The 18,793-nt window shown below is 42.4% G+C and overlaps 1 protein-coding gene across 1 annotated transcript in view; it reads right to left on the reverse strand.

Annotated features, from left to right (window-relative positions):
* The window catches only part of LOC146862300 (UPF0462 protein C4orf33 homolog), an 89,182-nt gene that overhangs the window by 40,171 nt on the left and 30,218 nt on the right, over positions 1–18,793 (reverse strand). The window contains exon 4 of the mRNA XM_085641487.1: positions 2,594–2,654. Coding sequence (XP_085497613.1) covers positions 2,594–2,654 — 61 coding nt within the window. The remainder of the gene's footprint in view (positions 1–2,593; positions 2,655–18,793) is intronic.

The raw sequence follows: 18,793 nt of genomic DNA on the forward strand, positions 1-18,793 counted from the left end.
GAATCATATGGTTACGACAAGAAACGTTCAACTTTCTAAAAATGGCATGTTAGAAATGGGGGGTCTCTAATTGGCAGAGGTAGGTACCTTTGTCTAGTCAGGGTAAGGGGGATACACACTTTAGATAACCCCTGCTCACCTCTTGGTAGCTTGGCACAAGCAGAACAGTAATACAGTGATAACACCACAAATGGACACCACACCAGTTTAGAAATATAAAGTATCTTTATCTAAACTCAACAAGACAAAAACAACAAAAATCCAACATACAGGTAGTAAAATAGCACTTAAAAACAGTTACTTCCAAAATAAAGCTTGTAGAAAACAATTAGCTCCACCAGGGGCTATGGCAATGTTGTGTCAGCAATAAATCCAAAGTATGGCACCAACCGCGAGGTGCGCAGCGTCGGGCACAGAGTCACACGGACCCCCAAACAAACAGTACCTTTGGAAACAAAGTCTATAACGATGCACGGCGTCATGGAGGTCAGGTGTCGGTGCCTGCTCCCTGGCTGCCATGGGGGAGGCGAGGCATCGTGTCCGGGAGGATGCGATGTGTCGAATCCAGGACAGGGGAAGTCGGTTGCGTTGGGGCATCGGTTCCGGTGACGGTGTGAATTCGGTCAGTTCTTGGAGTCACCCTCGGCAGTTATCGACGCCACAATAACAGGATGAAGGCGCTGGCAGAGACAGTGTGAGTGCTGGTGTCGGGCATTGCCGATAACTGCAGGCGTCGATAGGCGTTGGAGCTGCTGTGTAGGCTGAGCAGTGCATTGTGCACTTCACGGGTGGTGCCCCTGGCCTCGGTGCAGGTTGCAGCGGCATCGCTGACTGTGTTGGAGACAGGTTTTCCTGCTTATTTTAAGTTTCTTCCAGCTCCCAAAAGCAGGAACAACCTCTAGAGGCCCAAAACTGAAATAGGCACCTTCTAGCAAGTCAGAACTCTCAACAATAGAGTTCAGAGAAGCAGGGGGTGAAGTCTTTGTGTCCCTGAGACTTTAGAAAAGGAGGTAAGCACACAAGGCCCTTGGAGATACTTGTTCAAGTAGGTTTCTCAGCAAAGTTACAGTTTTTGTCCTTTCCTTGGCAGAAGCAGCAACCGCACACCACCCCCACACAACACACAGCAAAGGGGCAGTACTCCTCCTCAAGGCTCTCCTACTCTTCTCCGTGACAAAGGTTGCTCTTGAGTCCAGAAGTGATCTAAAGTTCTGGGGTTTAAGGGCCACTACTTATACCCCATTTTGTCTTTCTTCTTCTTTGTGCAAGGGTCTCTGATCCCAGTTCAAACCAGTTCTGTCCTCACTAGTGCAATATGACCAAAGGGGGTAGAGACAGCACTGTGCAAGAGAGACCGGCCCTATTCAGGCGCAAGAAAAACTCCTCCCACTACTCTAACTGTAGCCAAGGTCTATTCAGCTCAGATCTGAGGCATCCAGGAAGGGCCAGGCACACCTCAACCCCCCCCCCCCTTAGTGGCTGTCTACAGTGAATACACACCCCAACCCCTGTCACCTCAAAACCAGACAGTCGATCCACAATCAGGCAGAGGCACACAGAATGGTTAAATAAGAAAATGTCTACTTTCTAAAAGTACAATGATATGAATTCAGCTCGAATGCACTCAGTTAAACTCAAATAAACATAATCAACAAGGTATGCAAAGTTCATAAAATACAGTGTGCACCTAGTGAGTGGCTCTGCCAGCCACCCTATTCAAATTGAAAGGAAAACACTGAACATCAGCTAAATAATTGAAGTGATGTATATTTGTTAATGTTTCAGGGTCCCCTGAAATAAGGATTGAGTATAAGGCTGCAACACCGCCAATCACTTGTGGGGAAGAGACAGCAATAGGATCAAGCAAGAGGGCTAAATGACACTATATAAGAAGGGTCCCTCCATATATATTTCTATGTCTGTAATCCCGGTCCCCTTGCATACTGCCTGCAAAGTACACCAATGAAAAATTGGTGAGACTAGTAAATTGCTATACCGCTATCCCACATGATGCTCCCATGTGGTGTTGGCAACCTAATCTTTCTAGATTTCTGCACTCCAACCTTTCTTAATTTAGTAACTCGAAAACTTCTGGCGCCTAGCCTTCATTTTCCAAGTAATTAGGTCGTTTCTAAAAACTGAAATGGCCGCTACATTTCTTGTTTGTGTTTACATTTACACTGATTACACCTGGTAAATGTTATTGTATGCTTAGTTAATAAAAACCATTGCATAAAATACACTGAAAAAAGTATTAAAATTCGAGAAACGATAAAATTGAATCATCCACATTCTCATATTTTTTCGGTGTATTTTATGCAATCGTTTTTATTAAGTAAGCATACAATAACATTTACCAATTTACCAATGATTACAGCGTGCAACGTGTATTTTTCACGTGGTCAGTTTTGGAAATATGTTGTTTTTAACCTTGTTGATTGGTGCAATAATCAGTTCATGCAGTGATGCAAAATTGCTTCTCTCTGGTGCAAAAACAGAATATTGTCACAGGCGTATCGCTCCATCCCTGCATTAGCTATTTCCACGAAGTGGAGAGCTCAGCAATCAATGCGAATACATGGAGAATACTTACGGGCAAAGTTCTACTTCCAGGTACTCGGTGGTCTTACTATTGAGAAAAAATGATTCCACAACTGAAAACAAAAATAAACCTACATTAGAATAGTTGCAATGGGGCACTGATAAATGACATCAAAATGCTGAAAGAGTGTAATTATGGGCACATAAATTGTAATTATAGGTATTGCTTCTAAATCATTAATTCTAGTTACAAGAAAGACTGCACAGAATAAACTACAAATCTCAAGTGTAATAATAGATGCAGGAAATGAAGAGAAAGGGGCATGGTAGGTTTTATGAAGAGGAAGAAGTCCCAGGGAATAGGACTAGTAAATTGTTGAACACAATGTTTAGAAGGAAATTCCTTTAAAAATGGTGGCATTTTGTGCGAGTCACGTGGACAAGGGGCACACATCAAACATCAAATGGCAAGGGCACATGAAAAGTATAAATGTGAATCGATGCTCATTAATTGATTGCAAAGTTAACATGACCACTGCTGAAATTGAGAGTCACCTACCGAAATATTTTTTAAATTCTTTTAAATGAACAGCAAAGAATATAAAGTAAAATAACATTTGATAGTACACTGACTGTTCTACATAATGTATATATATATATATTATATATTATCTACTGGCGGTCGCCAGTAGATAGTTATAGTTACAACCTAGTTTCCATAGGAAATCTCAAAATTCTATTTTGAATAACTTTGGCGCCGGTTGACAAATCCTCGCGAAATTTTCAAAACTAATGGGGCGCTCCGTTCAGCTCCTACCCTGAAAGTCTCGGGGTGATTCGTCAAGCGGGGGCCGAGAAAAAGGGGGGTCCCAAAACGCATTTTCCCCATGCATTTTTCCATAGGACCTTTAGACACAGCTACAGCCAGAACGGCTGAACAGAATTACTTGAAATTTGGCAAAGAGGTATTCCTCAGGTCAGGCATGTGCCTTTTGCATATATGGTGTAAATCCGTTCAGTAGTTCCTGAGAAAATCAAAAGTAAAATCATATACATATCTGGGCGGAGCCTAACCACACATCTCATTGTGAGATTTGATTGGCTGTCAACACTTCATCCAAGAAGTGTTGGCAGCCATCTTGGGACCAATATACATGATAGCACCTCATTAAAAAGCATTGCAGTTAATAGAAGGTTTCAAGACTTTAGTTACATTATAAATCATTTGTTGATGGTACCATACTCATTTTAGGAATTGTAGTATGTTCTAAGGTGATTTTACCATGTGAAAAAGCCTTCTGCTGGGATATCATGAATCATGTTTGAGAGAAAACTATTTTCACATGCTTTTCCCACAGAGGTTTGGAAGGTGATCTATAAGCTAAACTGAGAGCATATTTTCTGTAAATTCACATTATCTTCCTCAGTCATGTGAGAATGAAGTCTGACATTCTCAGTAAAACATGTACATCCAACAAGGGCAGAGACTGTCAGTTGATTCCTTTGTGTTCTACTGCAGCTTCCCAGAGTGTTCCAAAGAACAACTAGAGCGCTAACAGTCTTACTTATGACAAAGGTATGGCACACCTGAAGCCATCTTGATTGGAATAAAGTGGTAACATTTAAAACATTTAATTTGCAAAGGAACAAAATGAGGGGGTTCATTTTGCCATAGAAATTATGACTAGTGCTGCAGAAAGCAAACTTAGGGCACATTTTGACTTCTCAAATCCTCTTCTATTTCATTAAAAAGTTCTGACATGCAGACTGAAACATGCACTTTGAATACCAGCAGCAGACTTCCCTGGTGAGCAGTAGCTTTACTACAGTGATCTAATGAGGAACTAGAGTGCTACCATTCAGAATTTATGGCAAATGTGTCACATCTGAATGCCTTCTTGATGGAACCAAAGTAAACAAGCATTGAAAATGCAATAGGTCTCGCCCTCGTTTAAGTTAAAGCAATTCTGTTTGTAATTAGGTGGCTTTTTAGCTTTGCTTTTATTAGTGTTTTTCAAAATTTCATGTAAATAACATGCATATCTGTATATGTATGCATGCATTTATATTTGTATTTATATAGATACGCAGATTATATATGTTTATATATGTATGTATATACATATATATACACATACATATCTGTAAATGCATATATGTGCATATGTGTGCGTGTAGAGAGAGGTAGAGAGAGGTAGAGAGGTAGAGATGTAGAGGTAGAGACGTAGAGGTAGAGGTAGAGAGGTAGAGGTAGAGAGGTAGAGGTAGGTAGAGGTAGAGAGGTAGAGAGTAGTAGAGAGAGAGGTAGAAAGGTAGAGAGGTAGAGAGTAGAGGATGAGTAATAGAGAGTAGAGAGTAGAGAGAGAGTAGTAGAGAGAGTAGTAGAGAGTAGTAGAGAGAGTAGCAGAGAGTAAGTAGGAAAGAGTAGTAGTGAGTAGTAGAGAGTGAGTAGTAGAGAGTAGTAGCGAGTGAAAAGTAGAGAGTAGTAGAGAGTGAGTAGTAGAGGGTGTAGTAGAGAGTAGTAGAGAGTGAGTAGTAGAGGGAGTATTAGAGAGTGAGTATTAGAGAGTGAGTAGTAGAGAGTAGTAGAGAGTGAGTAGTGGAGACTGAGTAGCAGAGACAGAGTAGTAGAGAATGAGTAGTAGAGAATGAGTAGTAGAGTGAGTAGTAGAAAGTAGTAGAGAGTGAGTAGTAGAGAGTAGTAGAGAGTGAGTAGTAGAGAGTAGTAGAGAGTAGTAGAGAGAGAGTAGTAGAGAGTGAGTAGTAGAGAGTGAGCAGTAGAGAGTGAGTAGTAGAGAGAGAGAGTAGTAGAGAGAGTGAGTAGTAGAGAGTAGTAGAGAGAGTAGTAGAGAGTAGTACTGACTGAGTAGTAGAGAGTGATTAGTAGAGAGTAGTGGAGAAGTAGAGAGTGAGTAGTAGAGAGTAGTAGAGAGTGAGTAGTAGAGTGAGTACTAGGGAGTAGTAGGGAGCAGTAGAGAGTGAGTAGTAGAGTGAGTAGTAGAGTGAGTAGTAGAGAGCAAGTAGTAGAGAGTGTGTAGTAGAGAGAGAGTAGTAGAGAGTAGTAGAGGGTGAGTAGTAGAGAGTGAGTAGTAGAGAGAGTAGTAGAGAGTAGTAGAGTAGTAGAGAGTGAGTAGTAGAGAGTGAGTAGTAGAGAGTAGTAGAAAGTGAGTAGCAGAGAGAGTAGTAGAGAGTAGTAGAGAGTAGTAGAGTGAGTAGTAGAGAGTAGTAGAGTGAGTAGTAGAGAGAGAGAGTAGTAGAGAGTGAGTGGTAGAGAGTAGTAGAATTTTTTTTTGGAGATTTTTGGTAAACCTATGTATAAAATAATATATGTACTATATCCTGCATTATGGAATGGTTAATTTTTTTTTGTGCATTTTTTTCCGTGCGCATACGGTAAGCTGACGCTACGCGCTCCGTACGTCATAAGTACGGTGCGCTTACGTAATACGTGACGTACGCGTACACGCATGCGCGTTGCGCGGAAGCAACGTCGCGGTTACGCAGGGGCGTGTAATGCGCATGCCCGAGTGCGTCTAAGCGCTCCGTAAGCGTCACCTTTGCGCATGCGTACTTGTTTACGAGCGCGTACCGTAAGCTTACTGAGCGCGCACGGTAGGTCATGTGATCCACAAAGAACACTTTTCATTGGTTGAAACTACTTTCAGCTCCAGAAACTTCCCACACCACACCCATTCCCCTCATTACTGCTTGAGATCCCCTAGGAGAAGGAGCTGAATTGACATTGAGATACAATGGCAGAGCAGCAGACCTCTTCTGAGAGTGAGCCTAGCAGCACCATCATCAGACAGAGAAGGAGGAAACAAAAGGATTCTTTTGTGTGGGAGTATTTTACTTTTCCAGAGGGGCAGAAAAAGGTCAATGCTCCATTGGTCACTTGCACACTTTGTGACCGTGTTTTATCTAGAGGAGATCCAAGGAAGATGTATTCCTTTGGAAATCACTCTATGATGAGACACCTTAGGGATAAACATCCCAGGACCTTTGTTCGACATACTGGAGAAAACTCTTCAGTAAGTCACCGGAGCCCAACCTCAGAAGCTCAGCCGAGTACATCATCGGCAGCTCAGCTGAGCCCTTCCTCTGAGGTGGGAGCATCACCTTCTTCTGCTCCTCTGGACATTAACCCTCGATTTCGGAGGGTTTCAATGAGGTGTACAACGTGTTGTGGTCTTATTGTTTTTGGGGAGACCAGTGTTTCCCTTATTAACAATAAGATAGACCAGCACGTTTGTAGACACTCATAATATTCCCATTCTTTCTTTCCTCCATCCCTGTATTAACCCAACGGCTCTTTTAAGAGCCAACCTTACCTCACAATTTTTTTAATTTTTTTTTAAGCTTTCCTTTTTGAAAAAAATTTTTTGCCGTGCGCTTACGGTACGCGTAATAGTTACGCGAAGTTCGCGGAATTTTCCCTCGTGGAATTTCTCCGTTTACGCCGTGCGCGTACGCTACGCGCATTCGGCGATTTTTCGAAAAAAAATTAAAATTAATTTTTGCCCTTGGGGGTCCTTCTGGGACCCCCTGACCAAGGCTAGGGGGTCAGGAACTGTCCACCCTGCCCCCTTTTCACGTTCTCCACATTTGTTTTTCACCCCCTCAGACTGCGAGAGACAAAATGGCGGCCGACACTTCCTGGTTTCGTCCGATTCCAATGTTTACTGAGATCTAACAACCAATCAGAATCACGCTCGTGCACAGCGGCGTGCGCGTACGGTAAGCTTACGGTACGCGCTCCGAGCGCGCCCATAGATATATATATTGATTCAAATGCTATTTTCTGAACAGATTTACACGAGACCTTCAAAAGGCACATCCCTGACCTGAGGGCTACCTCTCTGCCAAATTTCAAGTAATTCTGTTCAGCCGTTCGGGCTGTAGCTCGGACTAAAGGTCCTATGGAAAAATGCATGGGGAAAACGCGTTTTGGGACCCCCCTTTTTCTCAGCCCCCGCTTGACGAATCCCCCCGAGACTTTCAGGGTAGGAGCGGAGCGGAGCGCCCCACCTATTTTGAGAATTTCGCGAGGATTTGTCAATCGGCGCCAAAGTTATTCCAAATAGAATGTTGCGGATTTCCTATGGAAACACGGTCCTAACTATAACTATCTACTGGCGACCGCCAGTAGATAATATATATTCACTGAAAATAAACATAGGTTTCAGAGACGTTATAGTTAGAAATTAGCATTTAAAAAACCTTAGAAATTCACAGAAAAAACCATAGGTTTCAGGGGTATTATAGTTAGCTGCCCATTTCACTCTTACAAAACCATAGAAATTCCTCCGTTATAGCTAGTTCTGCTAACTATAACTCACGCGCCCGCAATGCACTGCTGATGATGTCACAACGGAGGAATTTCTATGGTTTTGTAAGAGTGAAATGGGCAGCTAACTATAACACCCCTGAAACCTATGGTTTTTTCTGTGAATTTCTAAGGTTTTTTAAATGCTAACTTTTAAGTGTGATAGTAGTTATATCTATTTTTTGTACTGATTTTCTACAGTTTTTTAACTGTTTATTTATAAATATTTTATTCATTAAATAACATTATATATTTTTCTGAAAATTGCAAAAAACATTTTTTAATTAAAACTGAAATATTGATTAATTTTCTTGTTTTCATTTTTTATTTTAATATATTTATATCATTTTCTTTAAAAAAAAATTTTTAATTTTTTTCGCAGTCGCGCAATCAGTGTAAACATCACGGTGGGTGCGCGCATTCTAGCCGCCATTTTAGAAAAGTCATGAAGGATCCGTGTATGGTGTGCGATGGCTGCGTGTTTTTCAGTTACATCATATACATTTAATATCACGTGATATGCGCGATTGGTATGCGACCAGTCTGCGACTCCTGCTCCCGCGCATTCGCGACACACGCGCATTACGGTACGAGATGTTTCCACGCTTGCGGGTCCCGCGTGACATCATATACGTGCTGGGGCGCGCTGGGTGCGCGACTCCCGCAAAAAAAAATTATGTTCCAAAATGATATGTATGTGTCTTTAATATACATATTAAGGCAAGAGATTATGTAAGATATTCATCAAAATAATATATTTGTACTTATATTATTTTTAAATATATTTTCGCGAAGTCGGGTGCGTGCGTCGTGAGTGCAGAAAACCAGGTCAGCAGAGCTGCTGTAGAGCCAGAGAACCAGGTCAGCAGAGCTGCTCTAGAGCCTAAGAACTAGGTCAGCAGAGCTGCTCTAGAGTCAGAGAACCAGGTCAGCAGAGCTGCTGTAGAGCCAGAGAAACCAGGTCAGCAGAGCTGCTTTAGAGGGAGAGAACCAGGTCAGCAGAGCTGCTTTAGAGCCAGAGAACCAGGCCAGCAGAGCTGCTTTAGAGCCAGAGAACTAAATCAGCAGAGCTGCTTTAGAGCCATAGAACCAGGTCAGCAGAGCTGCTTTAGAGCCAGAGAACCAGGTCAGTAGAGCTGGTCTAGAGCCTAAGAACCAGGTCAACAGTGCTGCTCTAGAGCCAGAGAACCAGGTCAGCAGAGCTGCTGCAGAGCCAGAGAAACCAGGTCAGTAGAGCTGCTTTAGAGGGAGAGAACCAGGTCAGCAGAGCTTCTATAGAGCCAGTGAACCATGTCAGCAGAACTGCTTCAGAGCCATAGAACTGGGTCAACTGCGCTGCTTTAGAGCCAGAGAACCAGGTCTGCAGAGCTGTTGTAGAGCCAGAGAACTAGATCAGCAGAGCTGCTCTGTAGCATAAGAACAAGGTCAGCAGAGCTGCTCTAGAGCCAGAGAACCAGGTCAGCAGACCTGCTGTAGAGCCAGAGAAACCAGGTCAGCAGAGCTGCTTTAGAGAGAGAGAACCAGGTCAGCAGAGCTGCTTTAGAGCCAGAGAACCAGGTCAGCAGAGCTGCTCTAGCTGACACTGACTGACTCACACTGACTGACTGACACTGACTGACTGACACTGATTGACTGACACTGACTGACACTGATTGACACTGACTAACACTGACTGACTGACACTGATTGACTGACACTGACTGACTGACACTGATTGACTGACACTGACTGACTGACACTGATTGACTGACACTGACTGACACTGATTGACTGACACTGACAGACTGACTGGCACTGACTGACTGACATTGACTGACACTGACTGACTACTCTCTACTACTCTACTACTGACTCTCTACTACTCTACTACTCTCTCTCTAATACTCACTCTCTACTACTCACTCTCTACTACTCTCTACTACTCACTCTCTACTACTCTACTACTTTCTACTTCGCACTCTCTACTACTCACTCTAAACTACTCACTCTCTACTACTCTACTACTCACTCTCTACTACTCACTCGCTACTACTCTCTACTATTAACTCTCTACTACTCACTCTCTACTACTCACGCTCTACTACTCTCTACTACTCACTCTCTACTACTCACTCTACTACTCACTCTACTACTTTCTACTACTCTCTACCACTCACTCTCTACTACTCTACTACTCACTCTCTACTACTCTCTACTACTCACTCGCTACTACTCTCTACTACTCACTCTCTACTACACTCTCTACTACTCTCTCTCTACTACTCACTCTCTACTATTCACTCTCTACTACTCACTCTCTACTACTCTCTTCTACTCACTCTACTACTCTCTGCTGCTCTCTAGCACTCACTCTCTACTACTCTCTCTCTACTACTCACTCTCTACTACTCTCTCTCTACTACTCCCTAATACTCACTCTCTACTACTCACTCTACTACTCTCTACTACTCACTCTCTACTACTCTCTCTCTACTACTCACTCTCTACTATTCACTCTCTACTACTCACTCTCTACTACTTACTCTCCACTACTCACTCTCTACTACTCGCTCTCTACTACTCTCTACTACTCACTCTCCACTACTCACTCTCTACTACTCTCTACTACTCTCTCTGCTACTCACTCTCTACTACTCACTCTCTACTACTCTACTACTTTCTACTACTCGCTCTACTACTCACTCTCTACTATTCCCTACTACTCACTCTACTACTCTCTCCTACTCTCTACCACTCACTCTCTACTACTCTACTACTCACTCTCTACTACTCTCTCTCTACTACTCATGCTACTACTCTATACTACTCACTCTGTACTACTCTCTACTACTCACTCTCTACTACTCACTCTCTACTACTCACTCTCTACTACTCTCTACTGCTCACTCTCCACTACTGATTCTCTACTACTCGCTCTCAACTGCTCTCTACTACTCACTCTACTACTCACTCTCTACTACTCTACTACTCTCTCTACTTCTCACTCTCTACTACTCTCTCTACTACTCACTCCCTACTACACACTCTCTACTACTTGCTCTCTGCTACTCGCTCTCTACTACTCTCTAGTACTCACTCTAATACTCACTCTCTACTACTCTCTACTACTCACTCTCTACTACTCCACTACTCTCTACTACTCACTCTCTACTACTCACTCTCTACTACTCACTCTCTAATACTCTCTCTACCACTCTCTATTACTCACTCTCTACTACTCTCTACTACTCACTCTCTACTACTCACTCTCTACTACTCTCTACTACTCACTCTACTACTCTCTACTACTTTCTACTACTCACTCTACTACTCACTCTCTACTACTCTCAACTACTCACTCTCTACTACTCACTCCCTACTACTCACTCTCTACTACTCTCTACTACTCACTCTCTAATACGTTCTCTACTACTCTCTACTACTCTCTACTACTCACTCTCTACTCTCTATTACTCGCTCTCTACTCTCTACCTCTCTACCTCTCTCTCTACTACTCTCTACCTCTACCTCTCTACCTCTACACCTCTACCTATACACCTCTACCTCTCTACCTCTCTGTACATGCACACATATGCACATATATATATGCATATATATGCGTATGCATTTATATATATGTATGTGTATATATATATATACACATATATAAACATATAAATATAATCTGCATATCTATATAAATATAAATTCATGCAAACATATACATATATGCATACATATGCATGGTATGTATATGAAAGTTTGAAAAACTCTAATACAAGCAAAGCTAAAAAGCCACCTAATTACAAACAGAATTGCTTTAACTTAAACGAGGGCGAGACCTATTGCATTTTCAATGCTTGTTTACTTTGATTCCATCAAGAAGGCATTCAGATGTGTCACACATTTTCCATAAATTCTGAATGGTAGCACTCTAGTTGCTCATTAGATCACTGTAGTAAAGCTACTGCTAACCAGGGAAGTCTGCTGCTGGTATTGAAAGTGCATGTTCCACTCTGCATGGCAGAATTTTTTAATGAAATAGAAGAGAATTTGAGAAGTCACTCAAAATGTTCCCTAATTTTTCCTTTTTCCCCACTAATCATAATTTCTATGGCAAAATGAACCTCCTCATTGTGTTCCTTTTAAATTAAACTACTCACTCTCTACTACTCACTCGCTACTACTTTCTACTACTCACTCTCTACTACTCACTTTCTACTACTCTCTAGTACTCTACTACTCTCTACTACTACTCTCTACTACTCACTCTCTACTACTTACTCTCTACTACTCTCTACTACTCTCTACCACTCACTCTCTACTACTCTACTACTCACTCTCTACTACTCTCTACCACTCTCTCTCTACTACTCCCTCTCTACTACTCACTCTACTACTCTCTACTACTCACTCTCTACTACTCACTCTCTACTACTCTCTACTACTCTCTACTACTCACTCTCTACTACTCACTCTCAACTACTCACTCTCTAATACTCTCTCTACTACTCACTCTCTACTACTCTCCACTACTCACTCTACTACTCTCTACCACTCACTCTCTACTACTCTCTCTCTCTCTACTACTCACTCTCTACTACTCTCTACTACTCTCTACTACTCTCTCTGCTACTCACTCTCTACTACTCTCTACTACTCACTCTCTACTACTCTCTACTACTCTCTCTACTACTCACTCTCTACTACTCACTCTCTACTACTCTCTCTACTACACACTCTCTACTACTTGCTCTCTACTACTCACTATACTACTCACTCTACTACTCACTCTCTACTACTCCCTACTACTCACTCTAATACTCACTCTCTACTACTCTCTACTACTCACTCTCTACTACTCCACTACTCTCTACTAATCACTCTCTACTACTCACTCTGTACTACTCTCTACTACTCACTCTCTACTACTCTCTACTACTCACTCTCTACTACTCTCTACTACTCACTCTCTACTACTCCACTACTCTCTACTACTCACTCTCTACTACTCACTCTCTACTACTCACTCTCTACTACTCTCTCTCTACTACTCTCTATTACTCACTCTCTACTACTCTCCCTACTACTCTCTACTACTCACTCTACTACTCATTCTCTACTACACATTCTCTACTACTCTCTCTCTGCTACTCAGTCTCCACTACTCACTCTCTACTACTCTCTACTACTCACTCTCTAAAACTCACTCTCTACTACTCTCTACTACTCACTCTCTACTACTCTCTACTACTCCCTCTACTACTCACTCTCTACTACTCTCTACTTCTCACTCTCTACTACTCTCTACTACTCACTCTCTACTACTCACTCTACTACTCTCTCCTACTCACTCTCTGCTACTCTCTCTACTACTCTCTACTACTCTCTCTCTACTCTCTATTACTCATCCTCTACTCTCCACCTCTCTACCTTTCTCTACCTCTCTCTCTACTACTCTCTACCTCTCTACCTCTACCTCTCTACCTCTACGTCTCTACCTCTACACCTCTACCTCTCTACCTCTCTCTACCTCTCTCTACACGCACACATATGCACATATATGCATATGCATTTATATATATGAATGTGTATATATATATACACATACATATATAAACATATATATAATCTGCAAATCTATATAAATACAAATATAAATGCATGCATACATATACATATATGCATGTTATGTACATGAAATTTTGAAAAACACTAATAAAAGCAAAGCTAAAAAGCCACCTAATTACAAACAGAATTGCTTTAACTTAAACGAGGGCGAGACCTATTGCATTTTCAATGCTTGTTTACTTTGGTTCCATCAAGAAGGCATTCAGATGAGACACATTTGCCATAAATTCTGAATGGTAGCACTCTAGTTCCTCATTAGATCACTGTAGCAAAGCTACTGCTCACCAGGGAAGTCTGCTGCTGGTATTCAAAGTGCATGTTTCAGTCTGCATGTCAGAACTTTTTAATGAAATAGAAGAGGATTTGAGAAGTCAAAATGTGCCCTAAGTTTTCTTTCTGCAGCACTAATCATAATTTCTATGGCAAAATGAACCCCCTCATTTTGTTCCTTTGCAAATTAAATGTTTTAAATGTTACCACTTTATTCCAATCAAGATGGCTTCAGGTGTGCCATATCTTTGTCATAAGTAAGACTGTTAGCGCTCTAGTTGTTCTTTAAAACACTCTGGGATTTCTGTCATTGGGCTATACTTGGGCTACATCTCGGTGATATTTGTGCTACATTTGGGCTCTTTTGTCTCTGGTGGCCATCTTGGGAGACTTGTTATGAAGTTTCCTAATTTCCTCATTTACTGCAGTCTCCTCAGTAGGCATACTGTCAATTTTTTACTTTGATTAAATGAAGAAGGCATTCATGTGTGTCACACATTTGCCATAAATTCAGAATGTTAGCACTCTAGTTGCTCATTAGATCACTGTAGTAAAGCTACTGCTCACCAGGGAAGTCTGCTGCTGGTATTGAAAGTGCATGTTTCAGTCTGCATGTCAGAATTCTTTAATGAAATAGAAGAGGATTTGAGAAGTCACTCAAAATGTGCCCTAATTTTTCTTTCTGCAGCACTAATCATACATTCTATGGCAAAATAAACCCTCTCATTTTGTTCCTTTTTAAATTAAATGTTTTAAATGTTACCACTTTATTCCAATCAAGATGGCTTCAGGTGTGCCATACCTTTGTCATAAGTAAGACTGTTAGCGCACTAGCTGTTCTTTGGAACACTCTGGGAAGCTGCAGTAGAACACAAAGGAATCAACTGACAGTCTCTGCCCTTGTTGGATGTACATGTTTTACTGAGAATGTCAGACTTCATTATCACATGACTGAGAAAGAAAATGTGAATTTACAGAAAATATGCTCTCAGTTTAGCTTATAGATCACCTTCCAAACCTCTGTGGGAAAAGCATGTGAAAAAAGTTTTCTCTCAAAGATGATTCATGATATCCCAGCAGAAGGCTTTTTCACATGGTAAAATCACCTTAGAACATACTACAATTCCTAAAATGAGTATGGTACCATCAACAAATGATTTATAATGTAACTAAAGTCTTGAAACCTTCTATTAACTGCAATGCTTTTTAATGAGGTGCTATCATGTATATTGGTCCCAAGATGGCTGCCAACACTTCTTGGATGAAGTGTTGACAGCCAATCAAATCTCACAATGAGATGTGTGGTTAGGCTCCGCCCAGATATGTATATGATTTTACTTTTGATTTTCTCAGGAACTACTGAACGGATTTACACCATATATGCAAAAGGCACATGCCTGACCTGAGGAATACCTCTTTGCCAAATTTCAAGTAATTCTGTTCAGCCGTTCTGGCTGTAGCTGTGTCTAAAGGTCCTATGGAAAAATGCATGGGGAAAACGTGTTTTGGGACCCCCCTTTTTTCTCAGCCCCCGCCTGACGCATCACCCCGAGACTTTCAGGGTAGGAGCTGAGCGGAGCGCCCCATTAGTTTTGAAAATTTCACGAACATAAGTCAACCGGCGCCAAAGTTATTCAAAATAGAATTTTCAGATTTCCTATGGGAACTCGGTCCTAACTATAACTATCTACTGGCGACCGCCAGTTGATAATATTCACTAAAAAATAAAGAGTTAAAGAAACGTTAGAGTTAGGTGAATTTGTCACTAACAACATTAACGTTTTTAACAAAAAAAACACAGAAATTCACCAATTAATGGAACGCTAACTATAACTTGCACCCCTGCCATGCACTGCCAATGACCTCACATATGATATCACTCATGACATGTTCTATGACATTGTTTATGACATCACTGATGACATCTCAAATGACATCATTGATTACATCAAGCACCCCTGCCATGCATCAAGCAGTGCATGGTGGCGGCGCAAGTTATAGTTAGCACTGCTAACTATCACTACTGAAGTAATCCTGAATTTCTGTGTTTTTTGTGTTTAAAACGTTAATGTTGTCACAGACAAATTCACATAACTAAAACGAAAAACAGATCCTTTTATCACACCTACCTATAACGGTACTTTAATATTTGTTTTTTCCAGTGAATTTCAAGTTTTTTTAAATGTAAAGTAATACTTAATTACCATACGTAAAAGCAACCTCCTGGCGCACACGTCCTTCGGCCATGCATGGTGGAGTGTTGGCTACAGGGCCAGTCAACAGCCCCATACAGCCAACACCATGCTTCACACAGCCATTGGCTGTGTGCAGTAGGAGGTTGGCCATAGGGCCTAGCCCTGGGAACTCCTTCCGCCAGAGCCATTTTAATTTTAATTTTAAGTCAAGGTGGGCCATGTGCCCTCTTTCTTGAGCCATTATCGGCCGCGGGACCTCATCCCCTGAGCCACTTCTTTAAATAAAGTGGAGGGGGACATGTGGCCTCCCTCCCAAAGCATTGTTAGGCCCTGGGGACCCCATCCATCAGGGCCACTCTTTTTAAATAAAGGGGAGGGGGTGCTTGTGGCTCCCTCACTGGGACAATTTTGGTCCTGAGGACCCCATCTCCCAAGGTTTAACGTAATTTTTATGGGGAGGGCATCAAGCTGCCCCCATTGCCGGGCTGATTTTAGCCCTGAGGAGGCCATGTCCTGGGGCCTTGCACGCTTTTCAGAGGGAGGGGGACACGCAGCTCCCCTCCCCAGCCAATGTTGCCCACAGGGACCTGTCCGCAAGGCCTGGCAGCATTTTTATGGGGGTTGTGTATGGCCTCCCTCATTGGGCCAATTGTGGCTCCGGGGACCCCATGGCCCTGCACCATTTAGACAGAGAGGGGACACGCGGTCTACAACCCCAGGCCAATTTCGGCCCTAGCAACCCCATCCCCCAGGGCCCGGAACCATTTTAAAGTTGGAGTGGTGTCATACGGTTCGTACAAATTAAGTAGGACTGCATAACCGGAAAACATAACTGTCAGAATATGGGAACTCAGTCTACACATATCAGAGTATGTTGGCCCAATTCCTAGCTAGCTAACAGTGCCCCATCTGAACCCCTAACCTTACCAGTGTACCAGATGGTATCTGCAAACTCAGAACATGACCACTCTAATTCCCCAAGGAAATTGGGAAAAAGATCTACCCTTTCGTTGTTTACTTTCGTATGCCCAAGGTAAACACAAGAAAGATGCAAATTGGTTTTCAAACATTTATGAGGCAATCATATTCTTGTATAGAAAGCGTGAACTGCAAATATTAGGGGGATGAAACAAAGCATTGTAACCAGCATTACAAGAATAGTGAAAAAGATAAACAGTTCAACCGTTTTAACATTACTGTGTTATTATGATGATACTTGTACTCCTGTCTAATACTACTACACTATCGAGAGCTCTTCTGCTTGGACCTGGGACATTAGGCGAGGGTCGCCAGCCTTCACTCCAGATAAAGCAGCCTTACTAAGTCTAAGACCAGTTTTTTTGCACCTCTTGATCCCCGTACCGCTTGCGCATGGGTATTCAACTCAAGCCCTCCCCAGGCAAAGCAGCCCCCGACTAAGACCTACCCAATTCCCAATTTTTGGTTTTTTGCACATATCTCTTCTATAACCTCCCGTACTTCTTGCACATGGGTCCTGGACCCAAGACGGGAAAGGGTTTTTAAATAAAAGAGGGATCACCGCGTCAGCACAAGTTTCCTACCACCCAGCGTTCCCCTCAGTCTCCAAAGTAAAATGATACCTCACTTGTGCATGTGAGCCCAGGGCCTGTGACTGGGAAAGGCCAAAGACATAGAGTTTGAAGGGATAGCACAGCGAGCTCTAAGCGATATATATATTTTTTATATACATTTTTAGGTGATTCTGCATTGGACACTCAAACAAGTTAGGTGTCATTTTTATCGGGAGTCCAAGGGGAACGCTGGGTGGTAGGAAATTTGTTTTTGGCCCTTTGCGGTCACTGGTACTTTGCCCACCCACACAAAGGAGGTACCATTTTAACAGGAGACCTGTGGAAATGGTGGGTGGTAGGAAAGTTGTGATGAACTGGTGATCCCACAACTTTCCCACGCAGAAATACGAGGGAAATGTGATTTTTTAAGCGAATTTGAGGTTTGCAGGGGATTCTGGGTAAGAAAACCTTGGCAGATCCGTGCAAGCTACACCGCCATGGACTCCCCAGGTCTCTAGTTTTCAGAAATGTCTGGATTTGGTAGGTTGACCTAGATCGCCGTCGAGCCTGGGACCAAAAACGCAGGTGACTCGATTGCAAAACCAGGTTGTTTCATGAAAAATATTTTTGTCTCCACAATAGGTTTTGGGCCATTTCCTGTTGCAGGCAAAAGGCCTACCCACACTAGTGAGTTACCACTTTTATAGGCAGACTTGGGGAAATGCTTGGTGTGTGGAAGTTTGTGGCGCCCCACAGATTCTAGAACTTTCCATTACAGAAATGTAAGGAAAATGTGGGTTTTTATGACAAAGTTTGAGATTTGCAAGGGATTCTGGGTAACAGAACCTGGTGAAAGCCACACAAGTCACCCCATCCTGGATTTCCCTTGGTGTCTAGTTTTCAAAAATGTACAGGTTTGCTAGGTTTCCCTAGGTGCTGGCTGAGCTAGGCCCAAAATCCACAGCTAGGCACATTGCAAAAAAAGGGCCAGTTTTCACTGGAAAAATGGGATGTGTCCATGTTGCGTTTTGGGTCATTTCCTGATGCAGGCACTAGGCCTACACACACAAGTGAGGTATCATTTTTATCGGCAGACTTGTGGGATTGCTTGGTAGGTGGAAGTTTGTGGCTCCCCGTAGATTCCAGAACTTTCCATCACAGAAATATGAGAAAAATTTGTTTTGTTTGAGAAAGTTTGAGATTTGCAAGAGATTCTGGGTAACATAACCTGGTAAGAGCCACACAAGTTACCCCATTCTAGATTCCTCTGGGTGTCTTGTTTCCCTAGGTGCCGGCTGAGCTGGGGCCCAAAATCCTCA

This window comes from Triturus cristatus, chromosome 2_2 (assembly GCF_964204655.1).
Source record: "Triturus cristatus chromosome 2_2, aTriCri1.1, whole genome shotgun sequence".
Lineage (NCBI taxonomy): Eukaryota > Metazoa > Chordata > Amphibia > Caudata > Salamandridae > Triturus > Triturus cristatus.